We start from the raw sequence: 24,917 nt of genomic DNA on the forward strand, positions 1-24,917 counted from the left end.
AAGGTCCATAAGTTTAGTGCCTATGTTTTCTTCTTTGCAGTTTATTGTTTCAGGTCTTATGCTTAAGTCTTTGATCCATTTTGAATTAATTTTGGTACACGGTGATAGATAGCAGTGCAGTTTCAGTCATTTGCACGTGGCTTTCCAATTCTCCCAGCACCATTTATTGAAGAGGCTGTCTTTTCTCCATTGTGTGTTTTTTGCTTCTTTGTCAAAAATTGTCTGTCCATATTTATGTGGTATTATTTCTGAGTTCTCAATTCTATTCCATGGTCTACGTGTCTGTTTTTCTGCCAATACCATGCTGTTTCACTTACTGTTGCCCTGTAGTGCAAGCTAAAGTCAGGGAGTGTGATACCTCCAGTGTTCTTTTTCTTAAGATTGCTTTGGCTATTCAGGGTCTTATGTGGTTCCAAACAAATCTAATGATTTTTTGTTCTATTTCTTTAAAAAATACCATTGGGTTTTGATGGGGATTGCATTAAATCTGTATATTGCTTTGGGTATTATGGCCATTTTAACTATGTTGATTCTTCCAATCCATGAACACGCAATGTCTTTCCATTTCTTTGTGTCTTTAGTTTCTTTTAAAAATGTCTTGTAGTTTTCAGCATATAGGTCTTTCACATCCTTGGTTAAGTTTATTCCTAGGTATTTTATTCTTTTTGTGCAATTGCAAAAGGAATTGTTTTTTATTTATTTTTCTGAGATTTCATTGTTAGTATATAGGAAAGCAATGGACTTTTGTACGTTGATTTTGTAGCCAGCAACTTTACTGCATTCGTTGATTGTTTCTAACAGCTTTTTGGTGGAGTCCTTAGGGTTTTCTATATATAGCATCATGTCATCTGCAAAGAGTGATAATTTAACTTCTTCATTCCCAATTTGGATGCCTTTTATTTATTTCTCTTGCTTGATTTCTCTGGCAAGGACTTCCAACACTATGTTGAAAAGCAGAGGTGATAGGGGACATCCCTGTCGTGTTCCTGAAGGTAGAGAAAAGGGCTTGCAGTTTTTCACCATTAATTATGAGATTAGGTGAGGGTTTGTCATATATGGCCTTTATTATGCTAAGCTATTTTCCTTCTATACCTATTTTATTAAGTGTTTTAATCATAAATGGATATTGTATCTTGTCAAATGCTTTTTCTGCATCAATTTGTACAATCATATGATTTTTGTCCTTTATTTTGTTTATGTGATGTATCACATTGATGGATTTGCTTATGTTGAACCATCCTTGTGCCCCTGGATGAACCCCACTTGGTTGTGATGAATAATCTTTTTAATGCATTGTTGCAGTCGATTAGCTAGAATTTTGATTAGGATTTTTGCATCTGTATTCATCAGAGATATTGGTCTGTAGTTCTCTTTTTTTGTGTGTTGTCCTTACCAGGTTTTGGTATCAGGGTAATGTTGGCCTCATAAAATGAGTTGAGATGTGCTATCTCTTCTTCAATTTTTTGGAAGAGTTTGAGCAGGATTGGTATTAGATCCTCTTTGAAGGTTTGGTAGAATTCACTAGTGAAGCCATCTGGTCCCGGACTTTTGCTTTTGGGAAGGTTTTGGATGACTGATTCAATTTCCTTAATGATGATCTGTCTGTTTAGATTTTCCAGTTCTTCATGGTTCGGTCTAGGAGGGCTATATGTTTCTAAGAACTTGTTCATTTCTTCTAGGTTATTGAATTTGGTGGCATACAGTCCCTCATAGTATTCTTGGATGATCCTTTGTATTTCTGTGGCATCCGTGATAACTTCCCTTTTTTCAGTTCTGATTTTGTTTATTAGTGTCTTCTTTCTTTTTTATCTTAGTGAGTCTAGCCATGGGTTTGTCAATTTTGTTAATCTTTTCCAAGAACTAGCTCCTTGTGACACTAATTTTTTCTATTGTCTTTTTGTTCTCTATTTCATTTAGTTCTGCTCTAATTTTTATTATTTCCTTTTTCTGCTGACCTTGGGTTTCACTTGTTCTTCTTTTTCCAGTTTTTAAGGTGTAACGTGAAGTTACTTATTTGGGATTTTTCTTGTTTCTTGAGATAGGCCTGTAATGATATAAATTTCCCTTTTAAAACTGCTTTCCCTGCATCCAAAAATTTTGGTAGGATGTATTTTCATTCGCATTTGTTTCTATGTATCTTTTGATTTCTCCTCTATTTTCTTCTTTGACCCGGTCATTCTTTAAAAGCATGTTGTTTAATCTCCATGTATTTGTAGTTTCCCTTGCTTTCTTTTTGCAGTTGATATCCAATTTCAAAGCCTTGTGATCAGAGAATATGATTGGTTTGATTTCAATCTTCTTAAATTTGCTGAGGTTAGATTTATGTACCAATATATGGTCTATCCTTGAGAATGTTCCATGTACACTAGAGAAAAATGCATAGTCTAATGTTTTAGGATGAAGTGCTCTATAAAGATCAATTATATCCATTTCATCTAATGTGTCATTTAGGGCTCCTATTTCACTATTTGTTCTCTGTGTGGATGATCTATCCATAGCTGCCAATGATGTATTTAGGTCCCCTAGTATAATTGTGTTTTGGTCAATGTCTCCTTTAGTTCTGTTAGTTGTTGCTTGGTGTATTTCTGGGCTCCTATTTGGGGGCATAAATATTGAAGACTGTTATGTCTTCTTTTTGTATAGTCCCCTTTACCTATATGAAATGTCTATCTTTGTTTCTTGTTATCTTTTTCACCTTGAAGTCTGTTTCATCTGATATCATTATGGCTACACCTGATTTTCTCTGGGTACCATTTGCTTGGAATGTCAATTTCCACCCTTTCACTTTGAGTCTATGCTTGTCCTTGTAGCTGAGATGTGTCTCTTGGAGACAGCATATGGTTGGGTTTAGTTTTTTGATCCAATCTGCTACTCTGTGCCTTTTTATTGGTGAGTTCAGGCCATTTACATTTAGGGTGATTATTGATATGTGAGGATTTCCTGTCATTCTATCTTTAGTTTTCTGGTAAGGCTGTGTCTCCATTGTTTCTTTGATTTTTTGTTGTTGTCTATTATTTCTGTGTGGTGTTATTCTATGATGTTTCCCTGTGTTTCTTCTTTTATTACAGTACATATTTCATTTCTGGATTTTTTTTGAGTGGTTACCATTAAGTTTATGTAAAAGAAAGTTTGACATTTAGAGTATTCCATTTTCTTCAGCATGCCTACTTTCTCTATTCCCATGTTCCGCTTCAGGCCTTTACTGTCCCCCTTTTTATGCTTTGTTTGCCACAAATTGTCCCTATTGATGGTAGTTCAATAGTCTCCTTTAGTACTTCTTGTAGTGCAGGTGATGTGTTAGAAAATTCCCTCAGCTTCTGTATGTCTGGAAAGATCTTTATTACTCCTTCATATCTAAAGGATATCTTTGCTGGATATATTATTCTTGGCTCATAATTTTTCTCTTTCAATAGTTTGAATATTTGGTTCCACTCTCTCCTGGCTTGTAGACTTTCTGCTGAGAAATCTGATGATTACCTAACGGGCTTTCCTTTGTAGGTTACCGTCTTCTTTTCCTGGGCTGCCTTGAGGATTCTTTTTTGTCATTGATTTTTGATAGCTTCAATACAATGTACCTTGGAGAAGGCTTGTTGGGGTTGAGGTAATTAGGTGTTTTATTTGCTTCTTGGATTCGAGGGTCCAGTTCTTTCCACAAGTTTGGGAAGTTCTCATCAACTATTTGTTTGAATATACTCTCTATTCTCTTCTCTCTTTCTTCTCCTGGTATGCCCATTGTTCTTATATTGCTCTTTCTGATGGAGTCAGAAAGTTCTTGTAGATTGCTTTCATTTCTTTTAAGTCTCAAGTCTCTTCTTCCATCTGTGTAATTTCCAGGTTTCTAACTTCGATGTCACTGATTCTTTCCTCCATCTGGTCAACTCTACTTCCTAAGCTGGTTATTTCATTCTTAATTTCTTCTATTGAGTTCTTAATCTCCAGATTTTTTTTTGGTTCTTTTTCAAAATTTCAGTCTCTTTGGTAAATGTTCATGTTGTTCTTTGATTGTGTTTCTGAGTTCATTAAACTGCCTTTCTGTGTTTTATTGCATCTTGTTGAGGTTTTTCAGAACTGCAATCTTGAATTCATCTGTCATTTAAGTCACACATTTCCATATCTTTAAGTTCATGTTCTGGAAACTTCTCACTTTCTTTCTGAGCTGTCTTGTTGCCTTGGTTATTCATGGCAATTACTGATTTATTATTTCTCTTCCTAGACATCTACAAGAGTGGTTTCTGCAATAGGTTGATAGGAAGAGGTCTTTCTTTTGTTTTCCAGTACGTGTTGGTAGAATGTTTTGTTTTGTCTCCGACTCCAGCCTTTTTTTCTCTCTCACACTGTAGTGTTATGTTTTCTCTGCACTATTCCAGCTTCTTACACAATGGGGGATTCCCTGGAAGGCGAGCTTCTCCTGTGTTAACAGTTTATCTGGGTCATAGGGCACTGTGTCCTTGTGGGGATATGGAGAACTTTTGAAGTTCCAAAGCTCTTCCTGCACCAGATTCAGAGCCCATGTGTTTCAGCTGTTCTATTTACTCCTTCAGGGATCCGCCCACATAGGTGGGGATTGGAGCAGGGTGGGTTGTGAGAGATGGCCCAGAGCAATGGCGGCAACCACCACCACAGCCGGTCCTGCTTCCACAGCTCCCTCCCCTTTGCTGGAACTTGTTGGGCTGTGAATCTGTGTCAGAGGACCACAGTTCTCAGAACTGCAAATATTCTGTTCTTTTGATATGACAATGCTACTGTTCCGCTTCTAGCACTGGGCTGGTGGGGTCGGGGTGAGCTTTGGGAGGGTAGGGAAGGGACGGCTAGTCTTAGTGCCTAAGGCTTCCATTCTCTGCGGCAGTAAGGCCTACACCACCATTTTCAGCCTCTTCCCTCAGTGTTTGCTCCGAGGTCTCTGCCGTGAGAGTTGGGTTCAGCTGTGTTATATGTTGTCCCCTCAGCCCTGTGGGCCATAAGCGGAGCCCTAGCAGTCTGAGTTCTTCCCTCTCTGCAGCTGCGGTAGTTCTAGAATGCAGTTAGCTTTGGAGCACTGAGCTAGGTCTGCATCCTCTGCCCATGCAACTCTGTCTCCACACTTCTCCCTTCCCTCGTCCGGTCCTCGTGCAATTTGCCCACCTTTAGGTGAATTCAGTAGTGTGCCTCTTGTCTTGCCTGTCTGCTGTGCAGGGAGTCCTTTGTGGAGTTATAGCTGTTTAATGTGTTGTAAATCCCAGGGAGACTTCCAGAGGCTCACGCCGCTGCCATTTTGATGGCATGTCTCTGCAGGCAGATGTCCTTGACAGCTGCAGTGGTTGCCAGGAGCTAGTCTGGCCAGTAATTCTCTCTGAACCCCTTTGCTTAAAATATGTTTTTTTTTCTAACCTAGTAAGTGTGTTATCGGAGAGCAGGTCAGAGTCATCACAAGAAGGCATTCAGGATGTAGGAACAACTCATGAACAAAGGCAAGCAGACCAAGGATTTATTATGGAAGAAAATATATTTCCAAAATTAAAAGAATGACCACAGGCTCAGCCCTGGGTATCTACAAAAAAATTTAGGATTATATTTGAATCTGTGTTGGACTTTTAAAAGGTAAATTACTAATTTTCAAATACCACAGAGTCTCATCCTGAATATGTTATTTGAGAAAGCATAAATGATATAGTCTCCTTAGGATAAGAGACATAACAACATACTAATTAAAGAGAGAGACTGAACAAAGACTACCTTGGTTTGAATCCCAGCCCCAATAAGATGTACTGCTATTTGAGGCAACATGGATGTCTTGAGATTTAATTTTTAATCTATAAAATAACGGGTAATTATATTTTCTACCTGATAGAGTTGTCATACTAATGAAACAAACACTTAATAGGTAATCAATTAGCTTTAGCTCATATAGTTTAAACTTTATGAAATAGATTCTCTATTTTGCTAATTATTCACTGGGAATATTATAGATGATGGAAGACTCTACAGTCTATTTTCACTGGAATGCTAATAGTGTGTTATATAAATATACAGTAAACTCAAAGATAATTTGCTTTTCCAATGCCATCCCAATAAATTTAATAAACAATTTAATAATGTGGCACAATATTGTTTTTACAAATGGTAAAGATGCTAAGAAGTTCTCAGATGGTGAATGTAAAATGCTCTACATATTTCTTTAGGATAAAATTTTAGTGAACACTTTTGACCTATGTGTTAAACTATTACTTTCTATATTACTAGTGAAATAAAGGCATACCACTCTTGCTTCCAGAAACTCCTTTCATTCACTAAAATGCATATTGCCGTCACATATAGGTTATTGTTGACTCGATGCAAAATTTCACTGAATCATATGTCCCAGTGCTGGACCTAAGAAAACTGATGGTATATGAGTCTGCCTTTCTTCATTGTGTTTTTCTTTATCATAACCTATTTTTCAGACTTCTTTAACACTAAAGTACAAAATAAATGATACTAACTTACACTAATAGATTTCTTATGGATCATAATACTCTAGATCCATTTGAGTTTTCACCTCTTAAATCAGGGGTCCACACTACTACCCTTGGACCAAATCAGGTTTATGGCCTGTTCTTGGAAAAAAGAATTTGATTGAAGCACAGTTGAACTTATTTGTTTATATATTGTCTGTGACAACTTTAAATTACAAAGACTGAGACAGAAACCTCATTACCCACAAAGCCCCAGCTATTTACTATCTGACCTTTTAAATGTTGATTTTCTGAGTTCGTCATAAATGGAATGATCCTCTGAAGGGAACTTTCCATATCAGATCAGACAGTGCCATCCTATATGTTCTTATCTCTCTCTGTCTCTCTGTCTCTTTCTTGTTTTACACTTACACACACACACACACACACACACATATTTCAGGAACATTTATTCTTTAATTATGAATTGTAAACCTTGCATAACTAAAGAGTAATCATCAGCCAACTGAATGTCTTGATAGTAATCTTTTATTATTATATGGTATGGCTAAAATAGATTGATCCCATTTTGACCTCTATTTTAGCACAAAATCGAATCTTTATACTATACTAATTCTGTATCTCCAGGGTAAATAGGTCATATTGTCTTCATCTTTGAATCCAGAGCACCCAAAAGGTAAGAATAAAATAGATGTAAAGAGGAAATATGTGGAAGTAAGAAGGAATATAACCACATCATTTTCTCTGTATTCTTAAAAATTCTGAAAATGGAAAACACTAAGTGTAGATAGGTATAGATATACAAAAGTGATCCTTCATTTTTGCTGATGGAGTATAAATTGGTATAATTCTTCTGGCATAATCTAGTAAATCTAAGATATACATACTACATGATGCAGGAATTGTACTCTAATAAATAAGAACCCTAAAGGGATATGTGTTCATGTGTACCAAGAAACATATCCAGATATTCATTGCACCATGTTTTATAGTAGCCAAAACCTAAAAATCCAAATGTCCATAAACAATGGAAAGGGTGAAATGTATTTATATCCTCAAGTATTTGCAAAATGACAGGTGTTGTTTTATAATTTTTCACTTATCTACTGAATAAATCTATAGAATTTTATCACTATAGTGATGCACATCAGTGGCTGGTATAATTGGGTTTAGGAGCTTGGATCTATACAGAAATCATCTTCTATCTGGGTGGAATTGAATTTTCAGATAATCTGGCAAGATCTGGATTCCTTGAAAATTTGAAGAGCAGAATTTTATAATTTACTGTTTTTATATCTGTTAATGTCAAATTCAGGACAATCTGAACTCTAGGTGATATTGTCTCTAGATAACACAGCGATAAATGTTGTTATACTTCACCTGAACAAGTACAAATTCTAATCATCATAGCTAAGGCAGTTTCTATGATATCAATATTCTTTAGTTATTTCAATTGAATCATCTCTCTAGAATCACATATGTTTTTCCTACTTTTAAAAATTTAATGTTATTAAACTTTTAAAATGTATATTATTTAGTTATTTATTTTTTATTTTTAATTAGTTTCAGGTGCACAAGACAAAGCAAAACTTAGATGTTTATCATTTATATCCCTCACACTGTGTGAACCCCCTCCCCATCCACTATCCCTCTGTACGTTCCCCAAATTAATTTTCAAACCCCCATGACCATCTTGTGGTTACCGACTATTTTCAAAACCTCTCACCTTCCCTTATCCCCACCCCCCCCTCTAGCAACCCTCTGTTTTTCCTCCATGTTTCCAAAACTGTCTCTGATTAGTTCATTCACTTATTCTTTTCTTTAGATTGCATATAAGTGAGATCATATGGTATTTGTCTTTCTCTTTCTGACTTATTTCACTTAACATAATGTTCTCTAGGTCCATCCATGTTGTTGCAAATGGTAAGATTTCTTTCTTCTTTATGGCTGCGTAATACTCCATTGTATAAATGTACCACTGTTTCTTAATCCAGTCATCTACTGACGGGCATTTCGGTTGTTTCCAGGTCTTGGCTATTGTGTATAGTGCTGAAATAAACATAGGAGTGCATAAAGAGTTTTGAATTGGAGTTTTGGATTTCTCCGGATAGATACCTAGGAGTGGGATTGCTGGATCATAAGGTAGTTCCATTTTCAGATTTTTGAGATACCTCCAAACTGTTTTCCATAGTGGCTGCACCAATCTGCATTCCCACCAACAGTGCACCAGCGTTCCCTTTTCTCCACATCCACGCCAGCACTTGTTGTTTGTTGATTTATTGATGATAGCCATCCTGACTGGGGTGAGGTGGTATCTCATTGTGGTTTTATTTGCATTTCTCTGATGGTTAGTGAGGTTGAACATTTCTTCATATGTCTGCTTGCCATCTGTGTGTCCTTTTTAGAAAAGTGTCTCTTCATGTCCTCTGCCCATTTTTTAATTGGGTTGTTTGTTTTTTTGGAGTTGAGTTGAGTGAGTTTTTTATAAATTTGTGATATTAACCCCTTATCAGATATATCATTGGCAAATATCTTTTCCCAATCAGTAGGATCCCTTTTTGTTTTATTGATTGTTTCCTTTGCTGTGAAAAAGCTATTTAGTTTGATGTAATCCCACAGGTTTATTTTTTCTCTTACTTCCCTCGCGCGAGGGGATATATCAGTAAAAATCTTACTCCGGGTAATGTCTGTGAAGTTTCTTCCTATATTTTCTTCTAGGAATTTTATAGTTTCAGATCTTACATTTAAATCTTTAAGCCATTTTGAATTTATTTTTGTATGTGGTGTAAGGAGGTGGTCCATCTTCATCTTTTTGCATGTGTCTGTCCAAGTTTCCCAGCACCATTTATTGAATAGACTGTCTTTACCCCACCGTACATTCTTGCTTCCATTGTCATAGATTAAATGGCCATATAGGCATGGATTTATTTCTGGACTCTCTATTCTGTTCCATTGATCTATGGGTCTGTTTTTATGCCAGTACCATGCTGTTTTGATTACTGTAGCCTTGTAGTATAATTTGAAGTCAGGTATTGTTATACCTCCCACTTTGTTCTTATTTCTCAAGATTGTTGAAGATATCTGGGTCTTTTGTTATCCCATATAAATTTTAGGATTATATGTTCTATTTCTGTGAAAAATGTCGTTGGTAGTTTGATAGGAATTGCGTTGAATATGTATATTGCCTTAGGCAGTATGGACATTTTAACTATATTAATTCTTCCTATCCATGAACATGATATGTTGTTTCCATCTATTTGTATCTTCTTTCATTTCTTTCTTCAGTGTCTTATAATTTTCTGAGTACAGATCTTTTACTTCTTTGGTTAAATTTATTCCCAGGTATTTTATAGTCTTTGGAGCAATTGTAAATGGAATTGCTTTTCTAATTTCTCCTTCTGATGTTTTATTATTGGTATATACAAATGCAACTGATTTCTGAATATTAAATTTGTATCCTGCTACTTTACTAAATTCATCTATCAGCTCTAATAGTTTCTTGGTGGAGTCTTTAGGGTTCTCTAAATATAGTATCATATCATCTGCATATAATGACAGTTTTACTTCCTCCTTACCGATTTGTATGCCTTTTATTTCTTTTTCTTGTCTGATTGCTGTGGCTAGAACTTCCAGCACTATGTTGAATAGAAGTGGAGAAAGTGGGCAACCTTGTCTGGCTCCTGATTTTAAGGGGCATGGTTTTAGTTTTTCCCCATTGAGTATGAAGTTAGCTGTGGGTTTATCATATATGGCCTTTATTATGTTGAGATATGATCCCTCTATTCCCACTTTCTTAAGGGTTTTATCATAAATCGCTGCTGGATTTTGTCAAATGCTTTTTCGGCCAATTGATATGATCATATGATTGATCATTTGATTTTTTTATTTTTCATTTTGTTAATGTGGTGTATCACATTAATTGATTTGCGGATGTTGAACCACCCTTGCATACCAGGGATGAATCCCACTTGATCATGGTGTATGATCTTTTTAATGTATTGCTGAATTCTGTTCGCTAGTATTTTGTTGAGGATTTTTGCATCTATGTTCATTAGCGATATCGGCCTGTAGTTTTCTTTTTTTGTGGTGTCTTTGTCTGATTTTGGGATCAGGGTGATAGTGGCTTCGTAAAAAGTGTTTGGGAGTCTTCCCTCCCTCTGGATTTTTTGGAAGAGTTTGAGGAGAATAGGTGACAATTCTTTTTTGAACGTTCTGTAAAATTCACCTGTAAAGCCATCTGGTCCAGGGCTTTTGTTTGTTGGGAGATTGTTGATTACTGATTCAATTTCCTTGGTGGTAATCAGTCTATTCAGGTTTTCTGTCTCCTCTTGAGTTAGCCTTGGAAGGTTGTATGCATCTAGGAAATTGTCCATTTCTTCCAGGTTGTCAAATTTGTTGGCATACAGTTGCTCATAGTAATTTCTTAGGATTTTTTGTATCTCTGCGGTGTCTGTTGTCACTTCTCCTCTTTCATTACTGATTTTATTAATTTGGGTCCTCTCTTTTTTTTAATGAGTCTGGCTAAAGGTTTGTCAATTTTGTTTATCTTCTCTAAGAACCAACTCTTGGATTCATTGATCTTTTGTATTGTTTTTCTGGTTTCTATTTCATTTATTTCCGCTCTGATCTTTATTATCTCCTTCCTTGTACTCCCTTTGGGCTTATTTTGTTGTTCTTTTTCCAGATCCCTTAAGTGTGAAGATATACTGTTGATTAGTGATGTTTCTTGTTTCTTTAGGTAGGCCTGCAGTGCTATGAACTTCCCTGTTAGGACTGCTTTCGCGGCATCCCATAGATTTTGGGTCGTTGTATTTTCATTTTCATTTGTCTCGAGATATCTTTTGATTTCTTCCTTGATCTCCTGTTTCACCCATTCATTATTTAGTAACATATTATTCAGCCTTCATGAATTTGTGTGTCTTCCAGTCTTTTTCCTGTAGTTCATTTCTAATTTCATAGCACTGTGGTCAGAGAAGACAATTGGTATGATTCCAATTTTCTTAAATTAATCCAGACTTGCTTTGTGGCCTAACATATGGTCTATCTTGGAGAATGTTCCATGTGCGCTTGAGAAGAACGTGTATTCTGCAGCATTGGGGTGGAATGCTCTGAAAATATCGGTTAAATCCAAGTAGTCCAATGTGTCATTTAAGGCTGTTGTTTCCGTATTGATTTTCTTTTCTTTTTTTTTTTAAATTTTATTTTATTAAATTTATTGGGGTGACAATTGTTAGTAAAATTACATAGATTTCAGGTGTACAATTCTGTATTACATCATCTATAAATCCCATTGTGTGTTCATCACCCAGAGTCAGTTCTCCTTCCATCACCATATATTCGATCCCCTTACCCTCATACCCCCCGCCCCCGTTACCCTCTGGCAACCACTAAACTATTGTCTGTCTATGAGTTTCTGTTTCTCATTTGTTTGTCTTGTTCTTTTGTTGTTTTTGGTTTATATACCACATATCAGTGAAATCACATGGTTCTCTGCTTTTTCTGTCTGACTTGTTTCGCTCAGCATTACTCTCTCAAGATCCATCCATGTTGTCACAAATGTTCCTATATCATCTTTTCTTACTAATAGTATTCCATTGTGTATATGTACCACAACTTCTTTACCCATTCATCTATCGAAGAACATTTTGGTTGTTTCTATGTCTTGGCCACGTAAGCAAAGCTGCAATGAACATTGGAGCACGTGCCTTTATCTCTAAATTTTTCAGATTTTTGGGTAGATATTGTATGGCAATTCTATTCGATTCTTTGAGGAACCTCCACACTGACCAACAGTGTATGAGGGTTTCTTTTTCTCCACAGCCTATCCAACATTTGTTATTATTTGTCTTGTTGATGATAGCCATTCTGACTGGGGTGAGGTGATATCTCATTGTGGTTTTGATTTGCATTTCTCTGATGATTAGTGATGTTGAGCAGTTTTTCATATGTCTATTCGCCATTTGTATGTCCTCTTTGGAGAAATGTCTCTTCAAGTCCTCTGCCCATTTTTCAATTGGGTTGTTTGTTTTTTTGTTGTTGAGTTGCATGTGTTTGTGTTCCTCGTATATTCTGGATACTAGCCCCTTATCGGAGGCACTGTTTGCAAAAATCTTCTCCCATTCAGTTGGTGGCCTCTTTATTTTGTCAATGGTTTCTTTTGCTGTGCAGAAGTTTTTAAGTTTCATATAGTCCCATTCGTTTATTTTAGCTTTTACTTCCATTGCTTTTGGAGTCAAGTTCATAAAATGCTCTTTGAACCCAAGGTCCATAAGTTTAGTACCTATGTTTTCTTCTATGCAGTTTATTGTGTCAGGTCTTATGCTTAAGTCTTTGATCCATTTTGAATTAACTTTGGTACATGGTGACAAATAGCAGTCCAGTTTCATTCTTTTGCACATGGCTATCCAATTCTCCCAGCACCATTTATTGAAGAGGCTGTCTTTGCTCTATTGTATGTTTTTAGCTTCTTTGTCAAAATTATCTGTCCATATTTATGTGGTTTTATTTCTGGGTTCTCAATTCTATTCCATTGGTCTATGTGTCTGTTTTTCTGCCAATACCATGCTGTTTTGATTACTGTAGCCCTGTAGTACAAGCCAAAGTCAGGAAGTGTGATACCTCCATTATTGCTCTTTTTTCTTAAGATTGCTTTGGCTATTCGGGGTCTTTTGTGGTTCCAAACAAATCTGACGATTTTTTGTTCTATTTCTTTAAAAAATGCCATTGGGATTTTGATGGGGATTGCATTGAATCTGTAACTGCTTTGGGTAATATGGCCATTTTAACTATGTTGATTCTTCCAATCCATGAGCACGGAATGTCTTTCCATTTCTTTGTGTCTTCTTCAATTTCTTTCAAAAATGTCTTATACTTTTCAGCATATAGGTATTTCATCCTTGGTTAAGTGTATTCCTAGGTATTTTATTTTTTGCTGCAATTGCAAAAGGAATTGTTTTTGTATTTTCTTTTCTGAGATTTCATTGTTAGTATATAGGAAGGCAATGGACTTTTGTGCGTTGATTTTGTACAACAACTTTACTGTATTGATTTCTAATAGCTTTTTGGTGGAGTCTTTAGGGTTTTCTATATATAGCATCATGTCATCTGCAAAGAGTGATAATTTAACTTCTTCATTCCCAATTTGGATGCTTTTTATTTCTTTCTCTTGCCTGATTGCTCTGGCAAGGACTTCCAACACTATGTTGAAAATCAGAGGTGATAGGGGACATCCCTGTCGTGTTCCTGAACGTAGAGCCTCTGTAAAGCTCCCCTGGAATTTACAATGAATCGAACAACAAAAACTCCACAAAGGACTCCCTGCACAGCATACAGGCAGGACGAAGAGGCCCACTACCGATTGAAATCACCTACAGGTGGGAGATTCGCGCGAGTGGAGGGAGGAGGAAAGGGAGAAGTGCGCGGAGACGGAGACGCGCGGGCGCAGGATGCAGACCGAGCTCAGTGTTCCGAGTTCCCTGCTTCCCGGAACTACCGCAGCTGCGAGTGAGGGAAGAACTCGGACTGCTAGGGCTCCGCTTGTGGCCCACAGGGCTGAGGGGACAGCATATACCATGGCTGAACCCAACGCTCACGGCAGAGTCCTCGGAGAAAAGACTGAGGGAAAAAGGCTGAAAACGGTGGTTTAAGCACTCACTGCTGAGCAGAGAACGGAGCCTTAGGCACTGAGACTAGCCGCCCCTTCCCACCCCTCCCAGAGCTCGCCCCGCCCCCATCTGCCCAGTGCTAGAAGCGAAACAGTAGCAGTGTCAGATCAAAACAACAGAAAATTTGCTATTTTGAGAACTGTGGGCCGCAAACACAAATTCACAGCCCAACTAGTTCCGGCAAGGGGAGGGAGCCGTGGAAGCAGGACTGGCTGTGGTGGTGGTTGCCGCCATTTCTCTGGCCACCTCTCACAACTCACCCCGCCTTTGACCCCACCTATCTGGGTGGATCCCTGCAAGAGTAAACAGAACTGCTGAAACATACGGGCTCTGAATCAGGAGCTGGAAGAGGTTTGGAACATCAAAAGCTCTCCGCATACCCACCGGGACACTGCGCCCTGTGACCTAGACGAACCATTAACAGAGGAGAAGCCCGTCTCCCAGGGAATCCCCCCTATTGTGTGAGAAGCAGGAATAGTACAGAGAAAACAGCACTACCGTGTGGGAGAAGAAAAATAAGTTGCAGTTGGAGAAATAATAAGACATTCTACCAACAAGTACTGGAAAACAAAAGAAAGACCTCTTCCTATCAACCTGTTGCAGAAGTCACTCCTGTAGATGTCTAGGAAGAGAAATAGTAAACCAGTAATCGCCATGAATAACCAAGGCAACAAGATAGCTCAGAAAGAAAGTGAAAAATCTCCAAAGAAGGCACTTAAAGATACAGAAATATGTGACTTAAGTGACAGAGAATTCAAGATTGCAGTTCTGAAAAAACTCAACGAGATACAAGAAAACACAGATAGGCAGTTAAATGAACTCAGAAACTCAATCAAAGAACAGCATGAGCATTTTACGAAAGAGATTGAAATTTTAAAGAAGAACCAAAGAGAATTTCTGGAGATTAAGAACTCAATAGAAGAAATTAAGAATGAAATAACCAGCTTAGGTAGTAGAGTTGACCAGATGGAGGAAAGAATCAGTGACATCGAAGATAGAAACCTGGAAATGACACAGATGGAAGAAGAAAGAGACTTGAGACTTAAAAGAAATGAAAGAACTCTACAAGAACTTTCTGACTCCATCAGAAAGAGCAATATAAGAATAATGGGCATACCAGAAGGAGAAGAAAGAGAGAAGGGAACAGAGAATATATTCAAACAAATTGTCGATGAGAACTTCCCAAATTTGTGGACAGAACTGGACCCTCGAATCCAAGAAGCAAATAGAACACCTAGTTACCTCAATCCCAACAGGCCTTCTCCAAGGCACATTGTGTTGAAGCTGTCTAAAATCGACGACAAAGAAAGAATCCTCAAGGCAGCCAGGGAAAAGAAGACGGTAACTTACAAAGGAAAGCCCATTAGATTATCATCAGATTTTTCAGCAGAAACTCTAAAAGCCAGGAGGGAGTGGAACCAAATATTCAAACTATTGAAAGAGAGAAATCATGAGCCAAGAATAATATATCCAGCAAAGATATCCTTTAGATATGAAGGAGGAATAAAGACCTTTCCAGACATACAGAAGCTGAGGGAATTTTCTAATACACGACCTGCACTACAAGAAATACTAAAGGAGGCTATTCAACCACCATCAACAGGGACAATTTGTGGCAACCAAAACTCAAAAAGGGGAGAGTAAAGGCCTGAACGGAATATGGGAATGGAGAAAGTAAGCGTGCTGAAGAAAATGGAATACTCTAAATATCAAACTTTCTTTTACATAAACTTAAGGGTAACCACTCAAAAAAATCCAGAATTGAAATATATACTGAAATAAAAGAAGAAACAGAGGAAACATCTAGAATACCACCACACAGAAATAATAGACAACAACAAAAGGCAAAGAAACAATGGAGACACAGCCTTACCAGAAAACTAAAGATAGAATGACAGGAAATCCTCACATATCAATAATCACCCTAAATGTAAATGGACTGAACTCACCAATAAAAAGGCACAGAGTAGCAGATTGGATCAAAAACTAAACCCAACCATATGCTGTCTCCAAGAGACACATCTCAGCTACAAGGACAAGCATAGACTCAAAGTGAAAGGGTGGAAATTGACACTCCAAGCAAATGGTACCCAGAGAAAATCAGGTGTAGCCATAATGATATCAGATGAAACAGACTTCAAGGTGAAAAAGATAACAAGAGACAAAGATGGACATTTCATAATGGTGAAGGGGACTGTACAACAAGAAGACATAACAGTCATCAATATTTATGCCCCCAATCAGGGAGCACCGAAATACACCAAGCAACTACTAACAGAACTAAAGGGAGAAATTGACCAAAACACAATTATACTAGGGGACTTAAATACATCATTGACAGCTATGGATAGATCATCCAAACAGAAAATAAATAACGAAATAGTAGCCCTAAATGACACATTAGATGAAATGGACATAATTGACATTTATAGAGCACTTCATCCTAAAACATCAGACTATACATTCTTTTCTAGTGTACATGGAACATTCTCAAGGATAGACCATATATTGGGACATAAAATCAGTCTCAACAAATTTAAGAAGATTGAAATCATACCATGCATATTCTCTGATCACAAGGCTTTGAAATTGGATATCAACTGTAAAAAGAAAGCGGAAAAACACAAATACATGGAGATTAAACAACATACTTTTAAAGAAGGACTGGGTCAAAGAAGAAATTAGAGGAGAGATCAAAAGATACATAGAAACAAATGACAATGAAAATACATCCTACCAAAATTTTTGGGATGCAGCGAAAGCAGTTTTAAGAGGAAATTTATCTCATTACAGGCCTATCTCAAGAAACAAGAAAACTCCCAAATAAATAACCTCATGTTACACCTTAAAGAACTAGAAAAAGAAGAACAAGTAAAACCCAAGGTCAGCAGAAGAAAGGAAATAACAAAAATTAGAGCAGAACTAAATGAAATAGAGAACAAAAGACAATAGAAAAAATTAATGTGACAAAGAGCTGGTTCTTTGAAAAGATTAACAAAATTGACAAACCCTTGGCTAGACTTACTAAGATAAAAGAGAAGACACTGATTAACAAAATCAGAAACGTAAAAGGGAAGTTATCACGGACACCACAGAAATACAAAGGATCATCCAAGAATACTATGAAGGACTATATGCCACCAAATTCAACAACCTAGAAGAAATGGACAAGTTCTTAGAAACATATAGCCTTCAAGGCTGAACCATGAAGAACTGGAAAATCTAAACAGACCGATCACCAGTAACGAAATTGAATCAGTCATCCAAACCCTTCCCAAAAGCAAAAGTCCGGGACCAGATGGCTTCACTAGTGAATTCTACCAAACCTTCAAAGAGGATCTAATACCAATCCTGCACAAACTCTTCCAAAAAATTGAAGAGACAGTACTCTCTAACTCATTTTATAAGGCCAACATTACCCTGATACCAAAACCTGGTAAGGACAGCACAAAAAAAAGAAAACTACAGACCAATATCTCTGATGAATACCAATGCAAAAATCCTAAATAAAATTCTAGCAAATCGAATACAACAATGCATTAAAAAGATTATCCATCACTACCAAGTGGGGTTAATCCCCGGGGCCGAAGGATGGTTCAACATCCGAAAATCCATCAATGTGATACATCACATAAACAAAATAAAGGACAAAAATCATATGATTATATCAATTGATGCAGATAAAGCATTTGACAAGATACAACATCCATTTATGATTAAAACACTTAATAAAATAGGTATAGAAGGAAAATACCTTAACATAATAATGGCATGTATGACACGCCCTCTGCTAATCTCATAATTAATGGAGAAAAACTGAAGCCCTTTGCTCTGCGTTCAGGAACACGACATAGCTGTCCCCTATCACCTCTGCTTTTCAACATAGTGTTGGAAGTCCTTGCCAGAGCAATCAGGCAAGAGAAAGAAATAAAAGGCATCCAAATTGGGAATGAAGAAGTTAAATTATCACTCTTTGCAGATGACATGATGCTATATATAGAAAACCCTAAAGACTCCACCAAAAAGCTATTAGAAACAATCAACGAATACAGTAAAGTTGCCGGCTACAAAATCAACGCACAAAAGTCCATTGCCTTCCTATATACTAACAATGAAATCTCAGAAAAAGAAATACAAAAAACAATTCCTTTTGCAATTGCAGCAAAAAGAGTAAAATACCTAGGAAGAAACTTAACCGAGGATGTGAAAGACCTATATGCTGAAAACTATAAGACATTTTTGAAAGAAATTGAAGAAGACACAAAGAAATGGAAAGACATTCCTTGCTCATGGATTGGAAGAATCAACATAGTTAAAATGGCCATATTACCCAAAGCAATATACAGATTCAATGCAATCCCCATCAAAATCCCAATGGCATATTTTAAAGAAATAGAACAAAAAATCATCAGATTTGTTTGGAACCACAAAAGACCCCGAATAGCCAAAGCAATCTTAAGAAAAAGAACAATAATGGAGGTATCACACTTCCTGACTTTGGCTTGTACTACAGGGCTACAATAATCAAAACAGCATGGTATTGGCAGAAAAACAGACACATAGACCAATGGAATAGAATTGAGAACCCAGAAATAAAACCACATAAATATGGACAGATAATTTTTGACAAAGAAGCTAAAACATACAATGGAGCAAAGACAGCCTCTTCAATAAATGGTGCTGGGAGAATTGGATAGCCACGTGCAAAAGAATGAAACTGGACTGCTATTTGTCACCATGTACCAAAGTTAATTCAAAATGGATCAAAGACTTAAGCATAAGACCTGACACAATAAACTGCATAGAAGAAAACATAGGTACTAAACTTATGGACCTTGGGTTCAAAGAGCATTTTATGAACTTGACTCCAAAGGCAATGGAAGTAAAAGCTAAAATAAACGAATGGGACTATATGAAACTTAAAAGCTTCTGCACAGCAAAAGAAACCATTGACAAAATAAAGAGGCCACCAACTGAATGGGAGAAGATTTTTGCAAACAGTGCCTCCGATAAGGGGCTAGTATCCAGAATATACAAGGAACTCATGCAACTCAACAACAAAAACACAAACAACCCAATTGAAAAATGGGCAGAGGAGTTGAAGAGACATTTCTCCATAGAGGACATACAAATGGCAAATAGACATATGAAAAAATGCTCAACATCACTAATCATCAGAGAAATGCAAATCAAAACCACAATGAGATATCACCTCACCCCAGTCAGAATGGCGATCATCAACAAGACAAATAGTAACAAATGTTGGAGAGGCTGTGGAGAAAAAGGAACCCTCATACACTGTTGGTGGGAATGCAGACTGGTGCAGCCGTTATGGAAGGCAGTGTGGAGGTTCCTCAAAGAATTACGAATAGAATTGCCATATGACCCAGCAATCCCTCTCCTGGGTATCTACCCAAAAATCTGAAAACATTTAGAGATAAAGACACGTGTGCTCCAATGTTCATTGCAGCTTTGTTTACGGTGGCCAAGACATGGAAACAACCAAAATGTCCTTCGATAGATGAATGGATAAAGAAGTTGTGGTATATATACACAATGGAATACTATTCGGCAGTAAGAAAAGATGATATAGGAACATTTGTGACAACATGGATGGATCTTGAGAGAGTAATGCTGAGCAAAATAAGTCAGACAGAAAAAGCAGAGAACCATGTGATTTCACTGATATGTGGTATATAAACCAAAAGCAACAAAAGAACAAGACAAACAAATGAGAAACAGAAACTTATAGACACAGATAGTAGTTTAGTGGTTGCCAGAGGGTAAGGGGGGTGGGGGGTGGGGGTGGGAGATGAGGGTAAGGGGGATCGAATATATGGTGATGGAAGGAGAACTGACTCTGGGTGATGAACACACAATGGGATTTATAGATGATGTAATACAGAATTGTACACCTGAAATCTATGTAATTTTACTAACAATTGTCACTGCAATAAATTTAATAAAATAAAATTTAAAAAAAAGAAAGAAAGAGGGAAATTGGACACAGAAGCAGACATACATACAGGGAGAATGTCATGTGAACATGAAGGCAGAGTTTGGGGTGATGCATCTGCAAGCCAGGGGATACCAAATACTGCCAGAAAGCCATCAGAAGCTAGGAGAGGCATGGAACAGATTCTCCCTCACAGGCCTCAGAAAGAACCAACCCTGCTGACACCTTGATCTCAGACTTCTAGCATTCAGATTTCTAGCATCCAGGACAATAAATATCTGTTAGGCCACTCAGCTTGTGGTACTTTTTTATAGCACTCCTAGTAAACTAATATAACCAACAACCCTTCAATCTCCCAGAGTAGAAAACCAGGACTCATGCTGGGTTCTTTCCTTTCCTTCATCATCTATATCCATTCTGGTACCAAAGACTTGCATTTATTCCCCCAAAATGACTCTTAGCATCTTTAATTTCTGTTGCCTCCTTTTCTTCTACCATTTTTTTTCTTAGTTCCTGTTCCATTCAGTCTTGTTCCAACCTTCATCTTTTTATATCTCAAGTCCTGTGAAAGTCTCTTCTGGTCTCTCTTAATCCAAAATTATCTCCTAAAATATATAATTCATGTTGCCTTTCTCATATTAGAGCCATCACTGAGATATGCTTATTTTTGCATACTATGCTAAATCTAAGCTTGTCATTCATGGTCCCCCATAATCTGGACCCCTCTTACACACTCAATCTTTTATCCCCATATACACATCACCCTCATTTCCCTCTTTGAGCTCTGCTCCTTCTCCTCTTCCCTGTCTGCATCAAGGTATTTTCTTATTTCCTCTCCTCTCATCCAAACCTGTTCATCTTTCAAGGCCCTGATCAATTAATTTTCACTGACTGTGACTACTCTGACCCACACTAATAATCTATTGTCTTTGTTGCATTTTAATCAGTACCTTCCAGGTTAGCACCAACTGGTATTTCTTATATTTTATGTGGATTTACATATATTACATCTCTATTTACATCAGCTTATAGGACACAGTGCTTGTTAATTAACTGATTAAATTCCTGAAGTGGGGATAATGGGGGGTCGGGGGAGAGAAAGAAGATTAGATACCAAGGGAAGAGAAAATTTGGCTAGAAGAATGAAGGGGAATTAGTCAAAGTTAATGTTTTCCAAATGTGTTCCCTACACCACCAGCACCTAATCATTTAGGATGCCTGGTAAAATGCAGATTCTCAAACCCCATTACAGACCTACTGAATCAGACTCTGCAGTCCAGAAGTCTGATTGTAAGGTAACCCAATGATTCTTATATCAACCAAATCTGAGAACTACTAGTTTAAGTGAACAAGGTAGAAGATAGATGCTGAAAGGGAACAGCTGTTCTTATGTTTACTATGTATATGTACTTTCCATCATGGCTAACAATAGAATGAAATAGTTTCAAGCTATCATGATTTACTTTGATGTTATTCTCATTCAACATATTGCTTTGAGCACAGAAGTCATTTTTTCTATGGCAAGTGTATTTCCAATAATGCATCACAAATATGGGCTGGCTATTATAGAGTATCTTCAAGAACAGAAATTTTGTGGCACTTCAAAGAAAGATAACCAAGACTGCTAGGCTATTTTTGACTCTTACTTTTTCTGGGAAGAAAAATTTAACCAGAAATATGGTATATGCTCCTGGAATTCAAATTTGGTAGCATGGAGAGAAAGAAAAAACATCAACTTTGTGATCTAGTCCCTTAAGCTTTTAATTGGAACCAAGCGATAACTAAAACATGTAGCTGATTTAGATAAAAAAACTGAGGACCTGGTTACTGGCTTAGTGCAGGATTTCTGCACTTGAGTACTACAGAAGCAAGATAACAAAATTAGATACAATCTAGGGGAAGAAAAATGCACAAAAGTCCTTGAATTAAAATGAATTGAAACCTTTTGGGAGAAAAGCTATTTGGTAAGCCCCATTAAGTCTATTGTAGATAGCTTTATTTCACAAAGCACCATCCTGGCATGTGGAACAGGAAAGAAAATAGCTATAAGATGATCTGTCAGGGAGTTTCTAGTCTCTAAAGGAATAAGATTCTGTGCAGTATCCAGGACAGCTTTTAACTCAATAGAGATACAGAAGCGAAATGCAATTATATAACCTTAGTAAGTGCATTCAATCTGAATCTCCCATACAACCCTCTCCTCCCGCAATAACTTCTCAAACTCAGTAATTTATCAAGTGGATGCTCAAACTTATTGTTGCATTCATTTCAGTTAACACTGGATTAACACTGTATACAGTACTGCAGATTCTGAGGTGGAGACAATTCTACAAGTCAAAGATTAATCATCTATAAAACGTCCTGTCTATGCATTTAAATAATTTGAATAGCTCAATTATCATTAAAAACTTTTGTTTATTTTGGTTATAAGTTTATAGTATGTGTTTGCAGTAATTAGTTCACTGTTCTGAAAATGCTAACTATTCACTCATTACAAAGGGTTTATTCAATATATGTAGGTTTGTATGTTTAGGGATCTAACATATGGCATAAATAGAGAAAATTCAGATGTAGCAGGTAACAAATTACTTTAAAAAATTCTGACTTGGTGGTTTTCTTTCTTTAAGAGTTCTGTTCACCTCAGAGACATAGAGGAAAAACTGAGGGTTGCTAGATGGGAGGGGGGTGGGAATAAGGGGGAAGGTGAGGGGATTAGAAAGCACAATCGATAATCACAAGATTGCCACGGGGATACGAAAGTCAATTTGGGGAATGTAATCAATAATGTTGTAAAGATTTTGTAGGGTATCCAATGGACACTTGTCTCATTAGGGAGACCACCTCAGGGATGATGTAGATGCCTGATCACTGCACTGTACATCTGAAGCTGAAGCTGAACAACAATGAATGTCAACTACAGTTCTATCTATCTATCTATCTATCTATCTATCTATCTATCTATCTATCTATCTATCTATCTATCTATCTATATTTACAAGAAGTGGAGTCCAGCATTAGGAATAGAGGTAGTGGAAATATAACGGCTGTATGTGAGGTCAGAGGGGTAGTAGATGGGGGAGGGTGGTTATCACTGTGTGAGGGATATAAATGATAAATGTTTAACTATTACATTGTTTTGTACACCTGAAACTAATAAAAAATGTTAAAAATAAAAGAGTTCTGTTCATGGAGGGAAGATTCCAGGACCACTCGAATGGCTATAGAGCTACTGACTTCAATATGTAAGTAGTGGAACCAAGAAATTCTGATTTTCATTATAATCAATTTGGGTCTCTCTCTCTCTCTCTCTCTCTCTCTCTCTCTCTCTCTCTGTCTGTCTGTCTCTCTCAAACACACACACACACACACACACACACACACATGGTAGGGACAGTATACTGCCATATCTCCAATGTTTAGCACAGTGCTTGGTATGTAATAGTTGTTAAATGAATGAATTCATTTAATCATCACAAAATTCCTGTTAGACGGTAGTTTTTATAATGTACTTCGTACAAGTGTGGAAGCTGAGGCTCACTGGGAAAGAAGTACTTCGTATGTCAAGAAGAACAGAGCCGGGACTAGAAGTCAGCTGTTCTAACTTTATGTCCAGTGCTTTGTCCACTGTACATTACTGACTCCTAAGATTGTATGGAATGACTTACCTGAAAACACTGGTCTTTTGGCTGATATTTTAATTTCCCACATGGTAATCCCCTCTCCAAGATGATTTGTTAGAAAATTGAACAGTGGAGTGTTATATTGGTAAACAGGTTTGCCTTGTGAGTTCCACTGGGAGCCCACATCATGGCTTACTGTCTCACAGTGAGGTCTTGACTATACTAGATAAGAGCAAAAGACTTTACCCAGACAAGTCTTTGTAGACTCCTCTTTGGTTGCCAATAAACCCCCAAAGTAACCATAATGGAAGGCAGCAGATAGGTTGACTCATATATTGTAGAAATATCCCTTCAGTTTGTATATGCTCTTTTAAATTTGTGATTTAAAAAAAAGAAATATTTAACTTTTATGCAGATAAATTAATCAAAAATATCTGTTATGATTTCTATCTTTGGAGACCTTCATCCCAAATTATATAACCATCTCCTATATTTTCCAGAATTTATTTTGCTGTATGTATTTTTTTTACATTTGAATTACAAATCCATCTGTTATGAATTTTGGTGTAAGGTATAAGTGATGTAGGGATCTAACTAATTTTCCTAAAAGTTTGGCTAGTTACCTATTTATGCATAAACTCTCTTATGGTTTCTATTGTAGAACACATTATTAATAAATCAAATAAACCAAATACAGAACAATGATGCCTAAAAGTCTATTGCTCCTAGGAAAAGAAAGTCCAGTTTTAATTAGGTACTGTGATGGAAGGTGGGAGCTAAATGGAGACCAGAGAAAATCCTGTAGCCACAGGTTGATACTCAGCCAGTTTGAACTTCCATGGCCTTAATAGTTGTTCCTAGCTGGTTCAAGTCTGATGTGTTTGGGTTTGTGCCCACAACTTACTGGGTGTTAATGATTCTAAAATATCATCCCTGCAAATATATGTTAAATAAAACAAAGCAGAATTATCTTTACCTGATTCCTCAGTTTCCTTTGTTTCTGTTGTTTCTTCTATTTCATCATCAGACATCTCCATTTCTTCTTCTCTCCTGATTCCCATTAATTCATCATTATGTATGTTGCGAATTTCCTAAAGTTAAAATGCATGCTGTTTAGGTAGGAAAGTCTTGAAAATGTTGAGAAAATGTTAAGGCTAAGATAAAGCAGGTTTTTTGATATATAACAAAACTTCAGAATACTTGTAAGGTAAAAGCAAAGGGGCATGCTGAGGCTGAAATCGTCTCA

At 37.0% G+C, this 24,917-nt stretch overlaps 1 protein-coding gene across 21 annotated transcripts in view; it reads right to left on the bottom strand.

Annotated features, from left to right (window-relative positions):
- The window catches only part of ENOX2 (ecto-NOX disulfide-thiol exchanger 2), a 432,409-nt gene that overhangs the window by 53,265 nt on the left and 354,227 nt on the right, over positions 1-24,917 (bottom strand). For all 21 annotated transcript variants that reach the window (XM_019716148.2, XM_074323651.1, XM_019716147.2 and 18 more), the window contains one exon: positions 24,648-24,762. In XM_019716148.2, coding sequence (XP_019571707.2) covers positions 24,648-24,762 — 115 coding nt within the window. The remainder of the gene's footprint in view (positions 1-24,647; positions 24,763-24,917) is intronic.

Source organism: Rhinolophus sinicus, chromosome X, assembly GCF_036562045.2.
Source record: "Rhinolophus sinicus isolate RSC01 chromosome X, ASM3656204v1, whole genome shotgun sequence".
Classification (NCBI taxonomy): domain Eukaryota; kingdom Metazoa; phylum Chordata; class Mammalia; order Chiroptera; family Rhinolophidae; genus Rhinolophus; species Rhinolophus sinicus.